Here is a 17,127-nt window from a genome sequence, read left to right on the forward strand (position 1 = left end):
CAGCTTTAATTGCTACAGTCACCATAACAGAGCAGCAAATGTGAACATGCATCCAGTTTTCTTCCTAACCACAATGAAAACCAGAAAACAAGAGTGTTTAGCACCTGAGTCTGCTTACAACCTAATGAACTACCAATAATAATAATAATTTAAAAAAAAGCCTGCTGCCAGCTTTTGGGTGAGAATCTCTGCTTTCCATAATGTATTTTACAAAACAATTAACCGGGACAGAAGCTTGCACAGACTCGCTTACAGATGCAAAGGCAGTGCAGCCTGCAGGCTTAGAAAGCAACAAAGGAGAAGGATGGGGTGTGTGTGTGTTTGTGTGTGTGTGTTGTTTTTTTAAAGAGAGTGAAACAGGCGAGTTTGAGATCAGCCTTGTATCTCCCAGGGGCTGGTGGTAAAGCCGTCCTGGCGGGCAGGGTTTGGCTGCTTCCCCCTCATTTTGCCCAAAAATCTTCTGGATGGAGGGGCTGCTGCCAGAAACGGCACTGGGGCGGCTGTCAGGAGCTTTCAGCCAGGGAGACGCTCAGGCCAGCGGTGGGGAGGGCTGGGGCAGCCGAGGGGGTGCGGGACGGGCACCTGAAGAGCCTCTGGGGGCTTGGGGGCAGCCCGGGGCCTGGGGGTGGCCTGTGGCCTGCCCGGGGTGGCAGGAACCCTGGGCAGGGGGGAGGCTCTGGCAGAGGCTGGGGGTATGTCTGTGGTAGAGCCTGGGGCAGGCCGGGGTAGGCCCGGGGTGAGGCCCAGGGGAGGCCCCGGGGCAGGTGGGGGGTAGGCCGTGGGAGAGGCCGGGGTAGGCCCCGGGGAAGGCCGCAGGCCCCGCCACCGCCCCACACCGCCTTTGCGGCCGGCGTTGCCATGGTGCGCGGGCCCGGCAGCAGCGGTGAGACGAGACGGTGAGGCCGGGGGAGGCGGCGGGAGGGCAGGGGAGCAGCAGCTGCAGCGCGGCTGTCCTTGAGAGGCTGAAGGGACGGAGGGGCCGGGAGGCTGTCGGCGTGGTGGGGAGGCTGGGGAGCAGTGCCGGGCCCCGGGACACCCCCCGTCCCGCTGCCCTTGCCAGCCCAGTGCAAGGTCTGTGCCTCCCGCTCCCTGTCTGCTCCTCACGGGGTCAGCCTGACCGCAAGGAGCGGGAAGCAAGCAGCCCCCAACCTCCTTGAGATGTAAATAAATAATATAAACCACTCTCTGTCCTCGGAGGCTGCTGACTGCTGCAAAACGTCCCCCTCCCTTCAAGGCCCCTGAGCTGGCCAGGCTCAGTGCAGCCCGCAGGCTCTGGCAAGGGCCATCGGCAGGTGCCCAGCGGATTTACGGAGCTGCTTTCCAGCCAGCAGCACCCCAGGCAGCACGGAGCACACAGGAAATGGGATGCACCGTGATCTGCGACTCAATGTGGGGATGTGCTGTGCCTACTGAGCCAGGCTCCCTCATTCTGCCATCTCCCCCGTGCTTAGTGCATGCAGAAACAAGCGGCCACTTATTTACCAAGTCCAGCCCAAACTCAAATTCAGTGCTCACCCTTTGCTGTCACAGAAATGGGAATTACAGCTCTGGCTGCCTTAGCCATACTCACGTACTAAATCACTGCGGCCAGAGTGTATTTCTGTGTTGCTGTGTGTCCCACCCCTGAATTCACCCTGGTGCATGCATTTCTGTAGTGCCCAGGAGGAGGCAGAATGGAAGTCCTGGAGGAGAAGGAGGAAGAGGAGCAAAGAGAAGAAGAAGAGCTGAAGGCTTCAGACATCAGTGATAACCTCCAGGACTTGGAGATGAACGTGTCCATGGAGCAAGTCTGCGTCTCAAGTGATGTACTGTAAGTCACGTGTGGATGGCACGTGTGGTCCCCTTGCACAGGGAGGGGAGTGAGTGAGTTTCGTGTGCCTGGTGTGTTTGTCCAAGAGTGGGCACGTGTGAGTAAGACAAGATAACTCACTTCATTGTACATTCATTGGCTGCTGTATCATGACACTATATAAAGATCCCCTGAGCCTCTGGGATTATGTCAGCTTGCTATCACTCCAGAGAAGCTTGGCTATGTCAAAGTCATGTCCCTGGATATGATCCCCAAGTTTTCCCTGGGAAGCAGGGAGTCCCTGCCATGTTTTGATAGCAGGTCATTTTGCCTGAATTGCTCCCAGCTTATTACCTGTGTCTCTCTGCCGCCTCCAGCCCTGGAAGTGATTTTGACTGGAGCTCCGTTGACATGTCCCAGTTACCATCCTCATACAAGACAAATTCCCCGAAGGAAAAGAAGCTGCTGCAGATCGCTGACCATTTCCTCCAGCAGTACACTCACCTCTGCCCTGACCGCAAGCCGCTCTTCCTCTACCCGGTCAACGAGTGCGGCGTGGAGGTGGGGGGGGGCGTGGGGCTGGGCCACAGCGCAGGGGGCGCTTGGCTTCCATAGTGGGAGTGCTAGGGAAGGACAGCAGGCCTTCCCGCCCTCCCTCCTGACCAAAGGGAATGGGAACCCGCTTGCTGTGTCCACAGAACCCTGAGCAGGCAGACAGCACCCCGGGAACACCCCGGCTGTCCAAATCCACAAACGCGTTGTACCACGCACACGGTGGTGGTGCCATGTAGGCTGCAGGCAGCTCGCAGCCCTGCAGCCTGACGCTTGGGAAACAGGAAAGACCACAGAAACATAAAGGAAAGTGAAAGAAACACATGAAGTAGATAAGGCTCAGGCTCAGTCACGGATACGGAGTCTGGGTCCAGAGTTAGGTCTTATTCTGAACTTTGCAGAAGTTACAGGGAAGGAAGTAAATGTGGAAGTTTGTGGTCTGGTTTTGTTTAGGCCTGGGCCCAAGCTGCACAACTGTTGTCTAGTTCTAGAGCTGGTACTTCCCCAGGCATCTGTAATTGCTACTTTAGACCAGCTTTCCCCAACATTTATTATATCATTAACATACAAAGCAAAAAATGCTGGAGGATGTAAAAGCTGGAAAGGGCAGTAGCTATTTGTTTTGCCTGAAAACAAAGAGAACTGACTCACATCTGTAAAGCATCTGAGATGAGCTTGACATTTTAGCCACAGACAAGCAGACGGCCTCTCAGCCCCATGCAATTTCCATCTCGGAACAGGTGAGGAGGGTTATTGATGTCCTTGATATGCTCTAGGGAGGTCCTCAACGTGAGCTGCAACAGCCAGGGGTGGTGTGAGGATGGACAGGAGACTGCCAGGCATCTGTAGGCTAACCGAAGTCCTCTTGTTGCCCTACAGAAGTTTGTGAGCACAACGGTGAGGCCAACCCTGCTGCCTTACCCAGAGCTGTACCACTGGGATGGCTGTGCCAGCTTCGTCTCTGATTACCTCACCATGGAGCACCTCAAGTCCCCTATCACACCGGTAAGAAAGGGACTGCAGCCCCGTCAGAGACAGCGCCGGGACAGAGGTGACACAAGAGTCTCTCAGCGGGACACACTGGAAACCCCAGTGGCTGGGATTACAAAGGTCTTTGAACCCTCTATCACCCCCTTGTAACTTAGGCAACCCCCCCCCCCCCCCCCCCCCCCCCCCCCCCAGTTTTCCTAGGCCCTGTGTGCTCTGTTTGGAGAGACATACTCCCCGTACATGCACAGTGTTACACCTGTCAAGCAATTAAGCACCATTTCTACAAGACTGAGCCTGACCCAGCTCTCAGCCACCCCAGATGACCACTGGTCTGCTGTGGGTTGCATTGGCTGACAAGCTTCCCCTCCAAAGACCAAGACGCCTTGGAACAAAGGAGTGTGTAAAGCCTAGGGGATGGTGCTTGACCTCAGCGACCCATTCTTAGGGGCTTCAGACATTTCTGTCCCTATTTTGGGTGGCTGAAGGGAGATTTCTAGATTGGCAAGAAGGGATGATGCCAGAGTTGGGGCAAGTTCTGGGCTGGTGTGAATCAGCTAAGGCGAAGGGAACACACTGTTTGCCAGCAAGGACTGCTGGCATTCTGCAGAGTGCCCCAAACAACCTGCACCAGCACCATGCTGGCCAAATGTGTCCCAGGGTCTCAAAAGGAACACTGGCGCTTTGCAGCCACAGACGATGTCCATTTAGCAGATGAGACTGCCTCGATCACCTAAAGTGATGTCTGAGGTCTGGGAGTAGACTGTCTGTGTAGAACCTCTCTGCACTTTGTGCGTATCGATCCCTTTGCTTGCTCACCGGTGAGGGCCAGAGGGAAGATGTTGCCTCCTTTGAACTATAATTTAGCTTATGGGTCTTTTGCCTTGAAATGCTGCAGACAGACCAGCTAGAGATGGAGGTAAGCCCTACTCCACTTGTGGGATTTTCAGCAGTTTGATGAGCTTGTCCGTCCCATCTCTCCCTATGGTTAAATTTGTTACCAGATTTGGGGTCAGAATTTCCCCATATCACTTTGGAGGGGACTTTTGGGGTCTGTGGCTTATATAGGAATTGTATATAACAGATTCCCTATGGGTGCAGAGTTCAGGGATATGGACAATGCCGCGGCTCTCTCCTGCTCTCTGCCTGGTGCGTGTTTCAGCTTTACAAGACAAGCACTGCGCACGTGCGTCTTTCTCTTTCAAGCCCAGTTCGCTCTATTCCCCAACCACCATCCTGAAATACCAGCGAGGGAACTGCTTTGACTTCAGTGTGCTGCTGTGCTCCATGCTGATCGGGGCTGGGTATGATGCCTACTGCGTGCACGGGTATGCCACCCGCGAGATATGCACCCTGGACGAGACTCTGGAGCTGTGCCCACTGCTCAGGAAGCCACAGGAGGTGAGACCTGCAGTGAGCGGGCAGGGAGGAGGCCAGCATGCATACTCAGCCTGTTCATTTCCAGTGAGCTCCAGAGCTGAGCTAGGGGGAACAGCTTGAGGTCCACACTGGGTTTCAGTCCGTTCCAAGCAGGGACCTCAACAAAGGGATCTTTCGAGTGATTTTCCACAGTTCCTTAAGAGGCCTCTTTGGCTTCACAGAATTCCTGCTCACCAGATCCAATACTGCAAACTGCCAGGGGCTGGGAACTGGGAGGTACCTGTAAGCCGTACACTTTTACTCCCTTCTCTTGATCTCTGCTGGGTTTCACAGCAATAACCTGCTTTTGCGGAGGCAGGTACCACAACAGGGGATGAAGAAGAAGTCCAACAAGTATAGAGTTAAGTCTCCACCAGACCTGCAGAGCAAGTTTGAGCTTCAGCAGGAGGCCAAGAAGAAGGCAGAAACTGAAGCTGCTCATAAGAACGAGGCGAGAGAAGAGAAGGTGGTCATGGTGAGTTAGCAAGGTCCCCCTCACTGTAAACTCCAGGAGTAAGAGCTGAGACACAGGTAATGGCTGATCAAAGAAAAGAGCTCACCACCCTCCGTCGTGAAGTATGACACAATCCTGATCACAGCCGTGAGCACTGGGCCTCTGGGACCACACGGTGTACTGGCACAGGAATACGTACTGGGTGTGTGCTACCTCACTCTTCTGAGGAGTGTTAAGGGCCTGGAGATCTCTAGAAGTGGACAGAGGAGGGAATAAGCTTGCCATTGGGTTGGACTAAAGTAGCAATAAAATGATAATAATTCCTGCTCTGTCCTCTGTGCTACAGGAAGTGGGAAAGCCTGAGCATGACCCTTTGTATGGCTTAAGGGTGCATGCATGGGTTTTGGTTCTGTCTGGGAAGAGGGAGGTTCCTGAGCCCTTCTTCATCAACCCCTTCACGGGAAACAGCCACAGCACCGTGGATGAGCACTTCCTTGGGATTGAGAGTGTCTGGAACCACAGGAACTACTGGGTGAACATGCAGGACTGCAGGAATGGCTGCAAGGTAACAAGCCCTTAAGCATCCTGTGCCTGGGAGGGAAAGTTGGGCTAACCTGAGTCCTGGGGAAGTCCAAGCTCAGTGGTGACCTCAGTTTCCACTTAACCATTCCCTGTGTTGGCTCTGGTCATGTTGCTCTGATTACATATTCTCTGGAACTACTCCAGGACATCCCAGACCCTGATACGGATCACACCTATTAAACCCCTACAGTGCCAGAATATCAGCTTTTAAGGCTGGCCGGACACTCATTCTCTCAAATGACAGCTTTTAAAGCAGAGGATGTTTTGAGTCTGTCAGGCAATGGCTCAAGGCAGGAAAGATCTTGGTTAGGCTCTTCCCACACCTCAGCAAGCCCCAGCTGATACAGAGTCTGGGAGGCGAGGGTCTGAGTTAGAGCAGCTGGGGCCATGCACGTCCCGAGGAGGGAGGCAGGAGCATTTCCAGCAACTTCCTCTCATCTGTGGCAGAAGCGCCATGAGGAAAGGGGTCTGCAGCCCTCTAGGCACAGGGGCAGTCTTTGGGGTCCCACCAGCCAGCCAAGGGTCTGACGAGCCCACCTCACTGAGATCCAGGGTCTGTCTAGAATCCTTTAACTCTCTGACACCCTGCTAGGTCCAGAGCACCACAAACGTGCAGGAGCAGTTTAGTGTTGGGCCCTTGAGACTGCCCTGTAGTTAAGTGGGCTTCTTCTGTATGACCTAGGATCTCATCTTTGACCTGGGTGACGCTATCCGCTGGGAAATTATGCTTTCAGAGAGCAACAAGCCTCTTCAGCTGCTCCCAGATGCTGAGGAGGAAAAGGAGTTATCTGACAGGGATGCAGATGATATGGTGAGTGACGCAAGTGATGACTTTTGTGCAGTGGGGACGCTGTATCAAACTGGTGTGTTCGTAGGCCTGCTCATGTCTGCCTGCCTGCTGCCCTCTCCAGGTCAGATCACTATTGCTGTAGCTGGGTTTTGGTTGGCGCTTTAGATTCCTTCTCAATCTTGGATAGTTCTGATGCTTTTTGAAGCGGGACCCCAAGGGGTACTTCTGATGTCCTAAGTGGTTAAGGATGTCTGTAGGCCTCCAGTGCATTGACCTTTGGGATGAAATAATTTAAAAAAATAAAATCCAAACTGACATTTTTTCTGGATGCTTTTTCTCTGCTAGTCAGCGCCCTCCTCTCCTGGCTGCTAGGTGGAGTTGCCAAGCAAATGTAGAAATAATGTATGTACTCTAATATACCAAAGAATGCTGTATACTGGAAGCAAAAAATGGTAGGTTGTTCTGGTGGGAGAACACAGCATGATAAAGCAGGCATTGCAGCAGCACGGCAGGACAGAGGAATGCCAGAAACAGTACGTTCCCTCCTGTTATCTACTCTTCTCAGCCTGTGCCCATAACGGGGGAGCAAAGCGTCTTCCATGATCTATGTAAAATAAGCCGGTCGTTAGTTTGAATGACGGTTGTCACATTCATCCCCTGTCCAGCATGAGTGTTAGCCAGAGAAGATCATTTCATTAGGCTTGAGCAGGGATGCGCTAATGAGAGTGCGGGGATGCAAGAAAGCTCTCCTTCCACGTAAACTGCAGTGTGCTCCTTGCCTCTGTCCTCAGGCCGTGTGGGCCCAACACAGCTCTCGTAACTGTGCCACTGCCTTCCCCAGGACCAGTGCAGCCTCGCACGAGCTGAGCTCTGATCGCTGCAACGCATTCTCTAGAACCAAAATGCCTCCTGGCACAGTAAGAGAAGCTGCCAAAAATGCAAATCTCTGCTTCTGTTTCAGCAGGAAAAGGAGGAGAAAGACATGAGTTTTGACATGCCACCTTCGTGGGTAGCCTCAGTTGAGATATCTCCCAGAGGTATGTATTCCTCCTTTGCCTTTTGCTTGCCCCCCAGCTAACCTTTTAGTTGATTTGGGATGTTTGTTTCTCTCACTCGAGTTCTCCCTTCAGGACGGAGAAGGCACAGCAGCGAGGGGCAGTAGGTGAAGGCAGGTTGGCGTGAATGCCAGCCCTCAGTGCACTGTCTCATCCTGGGTGGGACCCCCCCTGCAGACATGTGCACACACTGTGTTTTTGTGCTAGCTGAGTGATTTTGCCTGGGATGGACTTTCTCTTACCACAGTGCACAAGGGACTGCCCCTGCATTGTCAAATACCTGCTTTGGAGAGGAAAGACTTATGATAACGTTAAAGCACAACAGGCAGGGTCTGAACAGCTTTACTGGCAGCTGAACACAGTCAATAAACGCATGGTTTCCCTTAGACCATGGTTTTCTCCCTCTTGAATTCTTTTTTCCTGGGGCTGAGTACAGGGGAGTCAATTTTTCTGATACCTCTCTTGCCCACTGCAGAGTTTGAGACCCGCTGTTCCCAGGGGAGGAAGGTGATCCTGTACAAGAAAGCAAAACTGGAGAAATGGGCACCGTACCTGAATGGAAATGGGCTGGTGAAACGCCTCACCGTCTACACAGGCTTAGACTGTAAGAGGGATGAATGAACACACTCGATGCACTGAGCAAACACAGCCTGGGGTGTGCTGATGCGAAGGGGAGGCAGTCCCCTTCCTGGCTGTCTCTCTTGTGCTTTCTCATCCTCCTCTCACACATGTGGGGGACTTACCTACCACATCTTCAAACCCTTCATCACACTGTTTGTCAAGCTCCAGAACTTTCCAGCACTGCTGGGGATTCCTGCGAGAGTTTGAATCTGTTTTACAACTCAGCAGTGAGGCTGTTCAGTGTTGCAGGCCAACTGCTTGGATTTTCAGAAATGGAAGGCTGGTTTGAACTGATCCAGTAGTGTCACTGTTCCCATTGGTGTCGTCAGGAGCAGGGCAGCTACGGGCTGTGGATATTTCTGTACTCCAAAGTAGTATTCTTCAGCAGCTGGTCCAAGAAACCATGCAGATTCCTAACTGGACATACAGTGTCCTGTCCTCAGCCCTCTTGGATAGTGTAATGCCCCTATCTCATTTCCCTTCACTCCTGATGCTATCATTAACTGTTTGGGATGGAATTTCTCTCACCTAACAGTAGCTATCCACCGTGCCATGTTCTCTCCCTGAGCTGATTACTTCAGTTCTTGTTGATGGAGAGGAATAAACCCTCTTAAGGTGTCATTCATCTACTCAAATGTAGATCAGGATTCATCTACAAAAAGCCTCTGTGCACAGGGCCGGTTCTGGTGACTAGATGTGTCTGCTCTGGCTGTATCAGGAGCACAGGATGCTTGCACAGGCACTGAGAGCTCATCAGATCTTGCCATCTCCAGTGGAGTGGCGTAAGGTTGTGAAATGGTTTGTCTCCTGCCAGGTACCGAAGTAGTGGAGGTGAAGGAGTGGTTCAAAAACCGAGAAGACATGTTGGATATAAGAGAAGTGAATAAACAAACACAGCTGACCACAGAGTACTTCAGCCCAGGACACCTCCTCGGTCTTAAAGGTATTCCAGCTCATCTGGGCAACCCCTGGAGCTGATGGGACTTCATGTGAATCCCTTCTAGCAGTGGAAAAAGCCCAAGGTTGGGGGGGCTGCAGACCTCTGGGATGAATTGCCTAGATAATTAATATGGTCTCCAGTGGAGAGTAGAGAATTGGGTTGTTGGCTTCCAGTCCTGGACAGTGCTCCCCCGCAGCATAACAGAAGAAAGATATATATCTATCACATACATAGGGCGATATAATTTACTTTTAGGATTATGTTTGGTGCTGCTGGGGGAGAGGAAGTCCTGTGTCAGATCTGTTGCTAAAGCAGCATTTCATGCCCATGGTGTGGGAAGAGCAGGGTCCAGGCTCCGTGTAAGGAAGGCAGTGGCCCCTACAAAGCTGTCCTGCTGTCCTTAGGCTGTGGCACGTTGGTACACAGCAGTGAGGAGATAACATTCCCTTCTTTGCTCTTACGGGCATTTGATTTATTGGCTGCTGAAGAAAATGAGACTCTTCTGAACATACCTCTGCTCACCATATCGTGGTTGCTAACTCTGAAAACATATGCAATCTCTCTTATGCCCTTAGCTCACACCTATATGTCGCTGGAACCAGAGACTGAACGTACAATTGAGTTTTACAATGAGGTGCGAGTCGATGGCCTCCAGAAACTCGTTGAAAATGCTAACGAGATGACAGAGTACTTCGTGGGGCGGGATGACTTCCTGCACGTCCGGCACATGGAGTTTGGCAAAAGAGGAAAGAAAATACACTTGGCTGGCACCAGAACTGACATTAACGCCCGGCCTATCATGGTACGACCAAGGCAGGAACAGAAAAATATCTGTCCCTGTGATATTTATACTATGCAAAACATACCGCCTAGGGCTTTAGGTCCATTTTCAGTGGGCACAGCCAAGGCAAAACTCCAGATGAGACGTCCCAGCCTTGTTCAGCTGCTGTGTCACACAGTTGCTTGCCTGACAGAGGGCTACAGTGTGACTGGTTGTCACGAAGTGCATTGAGCAGCTAGAATGAAACTAGGAAACTAAGACTTGGAAAATGTGTGTCAGAGGCAAGAAAAAAAACTTGACTCTGATTGTGGAATTAAATTTTCACAGGACTCAAAACTAGTCAAATGATTTCATGTTCTGACCCCAAACTAATAACATTTTATGTTCCCAATGAAGTGTCCCATCACTCTTGATTTGTTACAAGCAGGTAATCTCTTTCTTCCTCTAGTCAGATCTGATTTGGAGAACAAAAGAGGGAGGAAAACTGACAACTGGCAGTATGGCTCTGATGCTTCACCTGCCAAGACAGAGCCATGCAGTGGCCTGCCTTTGGACCAGCACCCAACACGCTCCTTTTTCCTTCCCTGTGTTGGGGAATGTGGGAAACTTTGTTGTGCTCCAAAATATCTTGCTTCCTGCAGTTCCATCAGGCAGGAATGCATCCCAAGCTAACTTTGAACTTGGAGAGCATACTCAGCTCCACAAGTAGGAGACTTCCTTATTGCTTTAAGCAGCTTGGTGCTTTTTTTCTCAGGCACAGGAAAGAACAATAGGACCATGGGCCAAGAGATGCCATTGTAGTCCAGACAGAAAAGCCCAATTTTTCCCTTGGGTTTTTACCCAACTGTCCAAATCTTGCTGGTTGTCTGTGTTGTCTAACCTGCTTCCATCTCTTTCTTTTCACCCCTCATTAGCAAATCAAGGAGTGTTTCCACAGAAACCTAGAAAAGCCTGCTGATGAAGATGTCGCAGAACGTATCTTTCTGATCACAGAGGAGATGATCCATCTGACACATCACCTCAAGGATAAATACATTACTGCCTCAAAGAAGGATTTCTTTAAAGTGGCGGAGGGGGATAGGAAAGGAAATGAAATGGTCATGACCCCAGAAATGTGCATCACATACCAGGTATGGAGAAAAACTACTTATATCTTGAAGTTTTTCTAGATCACAAGACACAAAGGGAAGAAGAAATGTCAGTGGAAGAACTGACATGTTCCATGCTGCCCCTCTGCTCCATCCACACCCCTCCCTCACAGGCAGCCTCTGGGCTGACAACGCGAATGCCCCGGGAGGTACACTACCATCCTGGAAGGGAGTGGGCATGCAGGACGTAGTGTAGCCTGGAAGGCTTGCTCTAGCCATGCCTGAGGGCATCTTCCCTGACTCGGTCATCAGGCAGTGTAGACACAGCCACTGGGATCTCGCAGGGTGCTGGTTCAACAGCTGTTGGGCTCAGCCCTGCAAATTCATGGCAGGGAAGCTGAAATTTCCTCTGCCTCTTCCTTTGAGAGACTACAGCAGAGAAGCAGAAGCAGACATCCTGGGTTCTAGCTCCAATTCTGCCATGGACTTCTTGGGTCACATATTGTTGCTTAAATCTCCCAGAGTTCATCCTGCAGACACACAGCAAGATGCTGAGGCTTAATGCATTGCTGATTGATAGATAGATAACCTTAAATAAAAGATAGTCCAAAAAAAGTGGAGTGCTGTCATTAAGCCAGACCCTCCCTCATTTGGGGAGGGTGTGTGTGTCACTCCACTAACATCACTGATGTGAGTCTCTAATCAGGAGCAGAAGCTTGCCAGTAGATTCTGCAGTCATGCTGCACAGTTACACTGAGGAAAATCGAAGAGAGATTGCAAATACAGGATTTCTTAATGTTATGCAAGTTTTTTTAATGTTTGTGTTCCTCACTGGGGACAATACACAGAAGGCAATTGCTGAAGTGCCATCCTTTCATCTCTAACCCTGCAAAACCGGTTCCATCAGCAAAGTGCAAGAGGTGCCATCTGGCTCACATTACTGATGGATTCAAAATCAAAATGAAGTCTAATAAACCGTTGACCATGGGTTAGATGTTTTGATGATGGAAATCAGTGTCACTATATTGACTATAGCAGAATTCTGCAGATTTCTGTTAGCAGAGTACCTGTTACCATGCACCCAGGGAGCGCTACTGTCTGTCACTAGGTTATCTGCTTCCAGGCAGGGTCCTCTGAGAAAGACAAGAAGCTGCTCCATCTGTACAAATTGTTGCAGGAGCTAACAGAGGAAGAGAAGCAGCTGAAGCAACAAGTCCGGCAATGTGAAGCAGAGGTAACAGGGAGGTGTCCGCACTGTTGTCAAAGGTGGTCAGGCATGGAAATGGTTTCAGCCGACTGGTTGCCAAAGCATCCTCAGCAGGAACTGTCATAAAAATAAAACTGGTGTCACAAAGCTGGTCTGCATGCTGAATTATCAAGCTTGCAACCCAGTCATTGTTCAGGAAAGATGTAGCTTTAATATATTTATGGAAAGTCATGCACTGTCCAGCTCCTGCTCTTACTCTTCATTCTGTGGGAGGAAGACAGTTTCAGAGAGCAAATGGCACACATCAGCTGGGGCATCTGGAAACATATCTGCCTTCTGCCAGGAATGAGACCAAAAAGAAAGGATATTGTATGTAATGTTGTATGTAGTTGCTAGGCATTTCCAGGAAGTCCTGTCCAAAATACTGAAGTGACTTTTTGTAGGAGTGACTGTAGGGAAATATTTCATAAAATACATTGCTTGTACTGCTAATCACACTGTGACCGGTGTAACAAATCCATGTTCTTGGAAGTCTTTGTAATTACTTCATGATAAATACAAACATTCTAGCAGATGGAGGCAAAGCTATTGGATTTATTTATATATTTTTTAATGTTTTTGTGAGGAAGAGCAGCCCCTGAAGGAGCTGGAGAGGGAATGTTCAACTATATTAGTACAGAATACTAGTAATAATTAAGAATAAGATTGCAAAAGTCCATTTTTTTTTTCAGAAATTTGAAGCTAATTCACTGTGACCTCATGAACTTGCCAAATTTCTCAGTCTTGATGTATTAACAGACAAAATATTCACATTGCTTGTGCTGTATATCCTGGTAAGACAAAGAAATAAGCCAAAGCTGTCAGTGGAATTTCAAAGGTAATGGCAAGACTATGACTCCAGAAGAGCTTTCTGTACAGATAATATCAATAATTGTGTTCAAGAAGGTCATACAAAGCAGCAATCTAAAAATAAGACCTTTATCGGCTTGACCTATCAGCAGGATATGAACTTATTTGTATAGATCTTCTATATATAACCTTATGCTACAGTTCTTGCATGCAGCATCTGCTCTGCTAGCAGGTCAAGCGTGCAAATGTAGTGCCATTTTGTGGGAAAGCTGAGGGCTCTTTCTTCTGATTTTTGGGAAGGTGTTAAATATTTTGAAGATCCGTGAGAATGAAGAAGCTGCTGTTAAATTGTCAGTTTCAATTTATAATACGGAAAGGAATGAAAAGAGAAGACGACAGTATGAAGCCATGGTAGGTAGACTTCATTAATCCCAGTATTTATTACATGTACACCAAGAAATCCAGAGTAAGCTTTTTCTGACTGCGGAATTATCTCTGAAGAGCTTTTAGTGTCATTAAAATTTACTGGGCCAAATCCCTAGCAGGTGTAAGTCAGCATAGCTTCACTGGACTTCCCGTGAAAACATAACACCATCATGCTATGACCTTCTGACTTTCTGGAAGAATTTGCATCACTGAGAAAGATTATTGTTTTGTTCAGTTAATAAAGAAAATAATAACAAGGATTAGTTGATAATAGGGATTATGGGGGGAGTATGATAATGGCTTCCAAACTGCATCTTTTTAGCCAGGGCTCATTTTGTTAGACAAATACACACTTCTTGGTGTGATATGAATCAGTTCTTTTCTTGGCTTTCATTATTACTTGGAAAGCCAGTTTTGTTCTAGGATCTCTGTTGAGGAATTAATACCTTATGAACGTTCTGGACAAATACAAAAAGATTCAAGAATAATTACTTCTGATTTTTCAAGATGTCCAAGATGCTTCATGTGAATGGTTCTTAGACTGAGCTTTCCTGAACAGAAAGGTTATAAAAGGTGATAGTAGGTTTTACACGCCAAACTTCTGGCGTGAAACACAGATAGGGGCAAAGATCCAAGAACCAGCTGTTTGCCAGCCTACAAGCTGGTATCGCTCAAGGTACCCTGTCCTAATCTCCTTCTGTCCAAATACAAATGCATTTTATAGAGCCCTTCTTGCACCTCAGTGGATAACACGTTTTGTGTAAGAGATGGCTCTACAATCAAGGAAATTAGGAGAAATATTAAAAAGGATGATAGAAAATAAACTACAGAATAAAAACCACATTGGGAAAGGGTTGGTATGCAAAGCAAATGCAAAGCAATAGTTTTGTTCGAACTTCAGGAAAAAGAAACATTTCCTCCCCAGGAGGGAGGAGTTTTGGCCTTTGCTTTTATTTTGCCTTATCACAGGGTGTTTGGGGAAACAGGTAAATGGGACCATAACTCTTTCTGTCCTTTCCCCTCCAGAAGAACACAGTGGAGGATGAGCTGCCAGGACAAGAGGAACAGGATCTGGATTACCTGGCACCTTTTCTCATTCAAATTGGCCACAGAGAAAAAATTACTAAGTGGCAGGCCCTGCGCATCAGAGATGACTGCCTGGCCGATCTTAAACATCGCCTCATCAATAAAGCTAACATCATCCAGGCTCGCTTTGAAAAGGTATCCCCAGCCTTGTGCCAGGATGTGTTACTGGAGTCTCTTCCATTGTGACAGCAGGCAGGAAACAAACCTCCTTTGATTACTTTAAAAGAGCCATAAACATGCCTGTATATGGGGTTTGGTTTTTTTTTGGCATTAGCATGTGAGCTCAAAGAACCAGGGTGAAATCAGCGCTGATTTGGTTCTCCAGTGCTTCTTGACTACAGTGAGGCAATGCATTCAGGTTTTACTGTCTCCTGCTGTTCCACATGTTCTGATTCCCCTTGTTGTGTGAGACCTCATCTCAAACTTACTGCCTCCCATGAACATAAACCAGCTCTGATTTGTGGTTTCCTTCATCTCAGCTCCCTGAACTTTGAGTTCCACTTGCGTGCGTCTTTGCTTCTCACTCTCCTCTCTTACCCCCAACAGGCAGTGGAAGAGCTGCAGAAGAAGGACCAGTGGTTTCAGGAGAACCAGAATCGGCTCAGTGCACTGGAGGAGGATGACTTCCTTGCCCGTTACTCTGAAAGCACGTTCCATATCCACATTCTAGCACTGAGGCTCAAGAGGTATTAGGAATGACCGCCCGAGTACAGTGCCCAGGGGAGGTCTACCAGGACTCCCCCCGGGAACTCGGCACTGAAGCTATTCTGTAAAACATTCTGCTCCGTGTCCTGGTGCAGTTCTCCTCTGATATCCCCCTTGTTCTAGGGAAAAGCAGATGGCAGCACAGAAATACCTCACTCTTCAAGAGAAGCTGCACAAGGATCCTCGCCTAGCTGAGCACCTCAGTCACACCTGACTTCTTTATTCCTTCACGTCAGATGCTGAAGCCTGTTAGAAGCAGCCTGAAAAAAAGTGGAAAGGTTTTCCTACTTCCCTGCAGTAAATCTTTCATTATCATCAGATTCATGGAGATTTTAATGAACTTGTGGCATTCCACTGTCTTTTTCCTCTTTTAAGGCCCATCTGCAATTACATCAAGAGGCTGTAGGAAGGCAAATTGTCTTCTCATGCAATTCTATCACAGTTGAGACTGAAGTCTGAAGGTCACCTTAGCTTTAAGGTCTGCTTCAGAAGTTGCTACAAATTAGGCAAACTCTATTGCAGAGCTTTTCTTCCCCAAACCTGCTGACATCAGGAGCAGGATTATTTGGGAATACTGATTCTTTTTCAATGTAATATTTTAACAAATTTATAATTTAGTTTTATAAGTAGCACAAGCAAAGATTTTTAACTTGTGAGTTCACAACAAATATAAAAATTCTTTAACCTGACTTAGAGCTATTAACTGCAAAACCCAGCAAAGACTAATACTCAAATTGACAAACTTTGGATTTTAACATCTTTATTTTTCACTTTGAATGTCTGCTTACCATTCACAAATACTGGTGTGAGAGGGTAAAAAGTCAAGAGAAATCCAAAAAGCATTCCAAATCCAAGAAATTTTAGGTAATCAAGTACTTTGGTTAATAATCATTCCCCAAGATCCACAAATGGAAGTTAGTATGTGTGTGCCATGTATTGGTATTTATGTAAGTCCCTGAACCTGCTAGGAAGCAATTTCTGATGTCACCTGTTGGACATTAGGGACTGTGGACATGTACAGCAGTTCTGCCTACAGTTCCCAACAGCTGCAGTCTCTAAGAACCAACCTCCAATGATCATCTTCAGTGACGACTGATCGCAGCTGGGGGAAGGCAGAAACTTATGTTGCTGTGATACAGCAGAATAAGGGACATCACACCTGAAATACAGCATGAACCAGAGCAGATTAAACCTTGTTTTATGGTAGCTGTCCATGTTAAGTGTAATAGGGCTTTTACAGAGAAACACCCCCCCTTCACTGCCTTTTTTATTGCAACAGAGTCATTTTCTCTTGTTTTGTTTGTTACATTTGAAGAGGAGAACCCAACATTAAAACCAAAAGCCACCGTTAGCTCATTGTGCCTCATCTGAATATCCTAGGCTATTAAAATATACCAAATTACCCTTATAGAAAGCCCATTAACTTAGGTGTTGCTTGAAGGATGCCCTCCATTTTGGGCTCAGAGAGCAGAGAATTCCGCATCTCCCGTGGGAGACGGCTGCAGCATTTGACACCCACTACAGCAAATCCCCAGGTCTGCCAGGGCCTCCCAGCTCCCAGTTTTGGAGCTCTGAGCTGCTTCAGGACAGCAAGCCATTTGTTTCAGTTCCAAGCCATTCGACAACAGCAGCAGCCTATTTCACACCAACACTCTTTCTGCCAGCACTGCATCCCTCTATCAACGCTCGGCTAACACGATGACCTAGGCCAGGAAAGCAAAAAGCTCAGAAACAGCTCGCTCTGAGATAGAAAGGCATTCAGATAACAACACACTCCTGAAACGGAACATCAGGAA

At 48.4% G+C, this 17,127-nt stretch overlaps 1 protein-coding gene across 7 annotated transcripts; it reads left to right on the plus strand.

The window, feature by feature from the left end:
* Positions 1–411: 411 nt before the first annotated feature.
* DRC7 (dynein regulatory complex subunit 7) lies at positions 412–16,737 on the plus strand. Of its 7 annotated transcripts, none has more exons than XM_075765724.1 (18): positions 412–540; positions 1,663–1,810; positions 2,167–2,350; positions 3,221–3,346; positions 4,535–4,729; positions 5,067–5,222; positions 5,548–5,766; positions 6,466–6,594; positions 7,535–7,610; positions 8,104–8,232; positions 9,064–9,192; positions 9,765–9,991; positions 10,885–11,100; positions 12,182–12,292; positions 13,415–13,525; positions 14,567–14,761; positions 15,173–15,312; positions 15,455–16,737. In XM_075765724.1, exons 1-18 carry the CDS (start codon positions 465–467, stop codon positions 15,543–15,545), a joined length of 2,658 nt encoding a protein of 885 aa, XP_075621839.1. In that variant the 5' UTR covers positions 412–464; the 3' UTR covers positions 15,546–16,737. The 7 variants fall into 7 exon arrangements, with proteins under 7 accessions (XP_075621839.1, XP_075621840.1, XP_075621841.1 ...); XM_075765725.1 differs by having other exon boundaries at positions 14,570–14,761; XM_075765726.1 differs by having other exon boundaries at positions 7,538–7,610.
* Positions 16,738–17,127: the final 390 nt, after the last annotated feature.

Source organism: Balearica regulorum, chromosome 13 (genome assembly GCF_011004875.1).
Source record: "Balearica regulorum gibbericeps isolate bBalReg1 chromosome 13, bBalReg1.pri, whole genome shotgun sequence".
Classification (NCBI taxonomy): domain Eukaryota; kingdom Metazoa; phylum Chordata; class Aves; order Gruiformes; family Gruidae; genus Balearica; species Balearica regulorum.

What these genes read in the sequence shown, in the direction of transcription:
- DRC7 (XM_075765724.1), top strand. Translation starts at nt 465, where the DNA reads ATGGAGGGGCTGCTGCCAGAAACGGCACTGGGGCGGCTGTCAGGAGCT. An exon ending in TCAAGTCCCCTATCACACCG is followed by an intron (nt 3,347 to 4,534) that starts GTAAGAAAGGGA and finishes TTCTCTTTCAAG; the next exon opens with CCCAGTTCGCTCTATTCCCC. An exon ending in CTAGCACTGAGGCTCAAGAG is followed by an intron (nt 15,313 to 15,454) that starts GTATTAGGAATG and finishes CCCTTGTTCTAG; the next exon opens with GGAAAAGCAGATGGCAGCAC.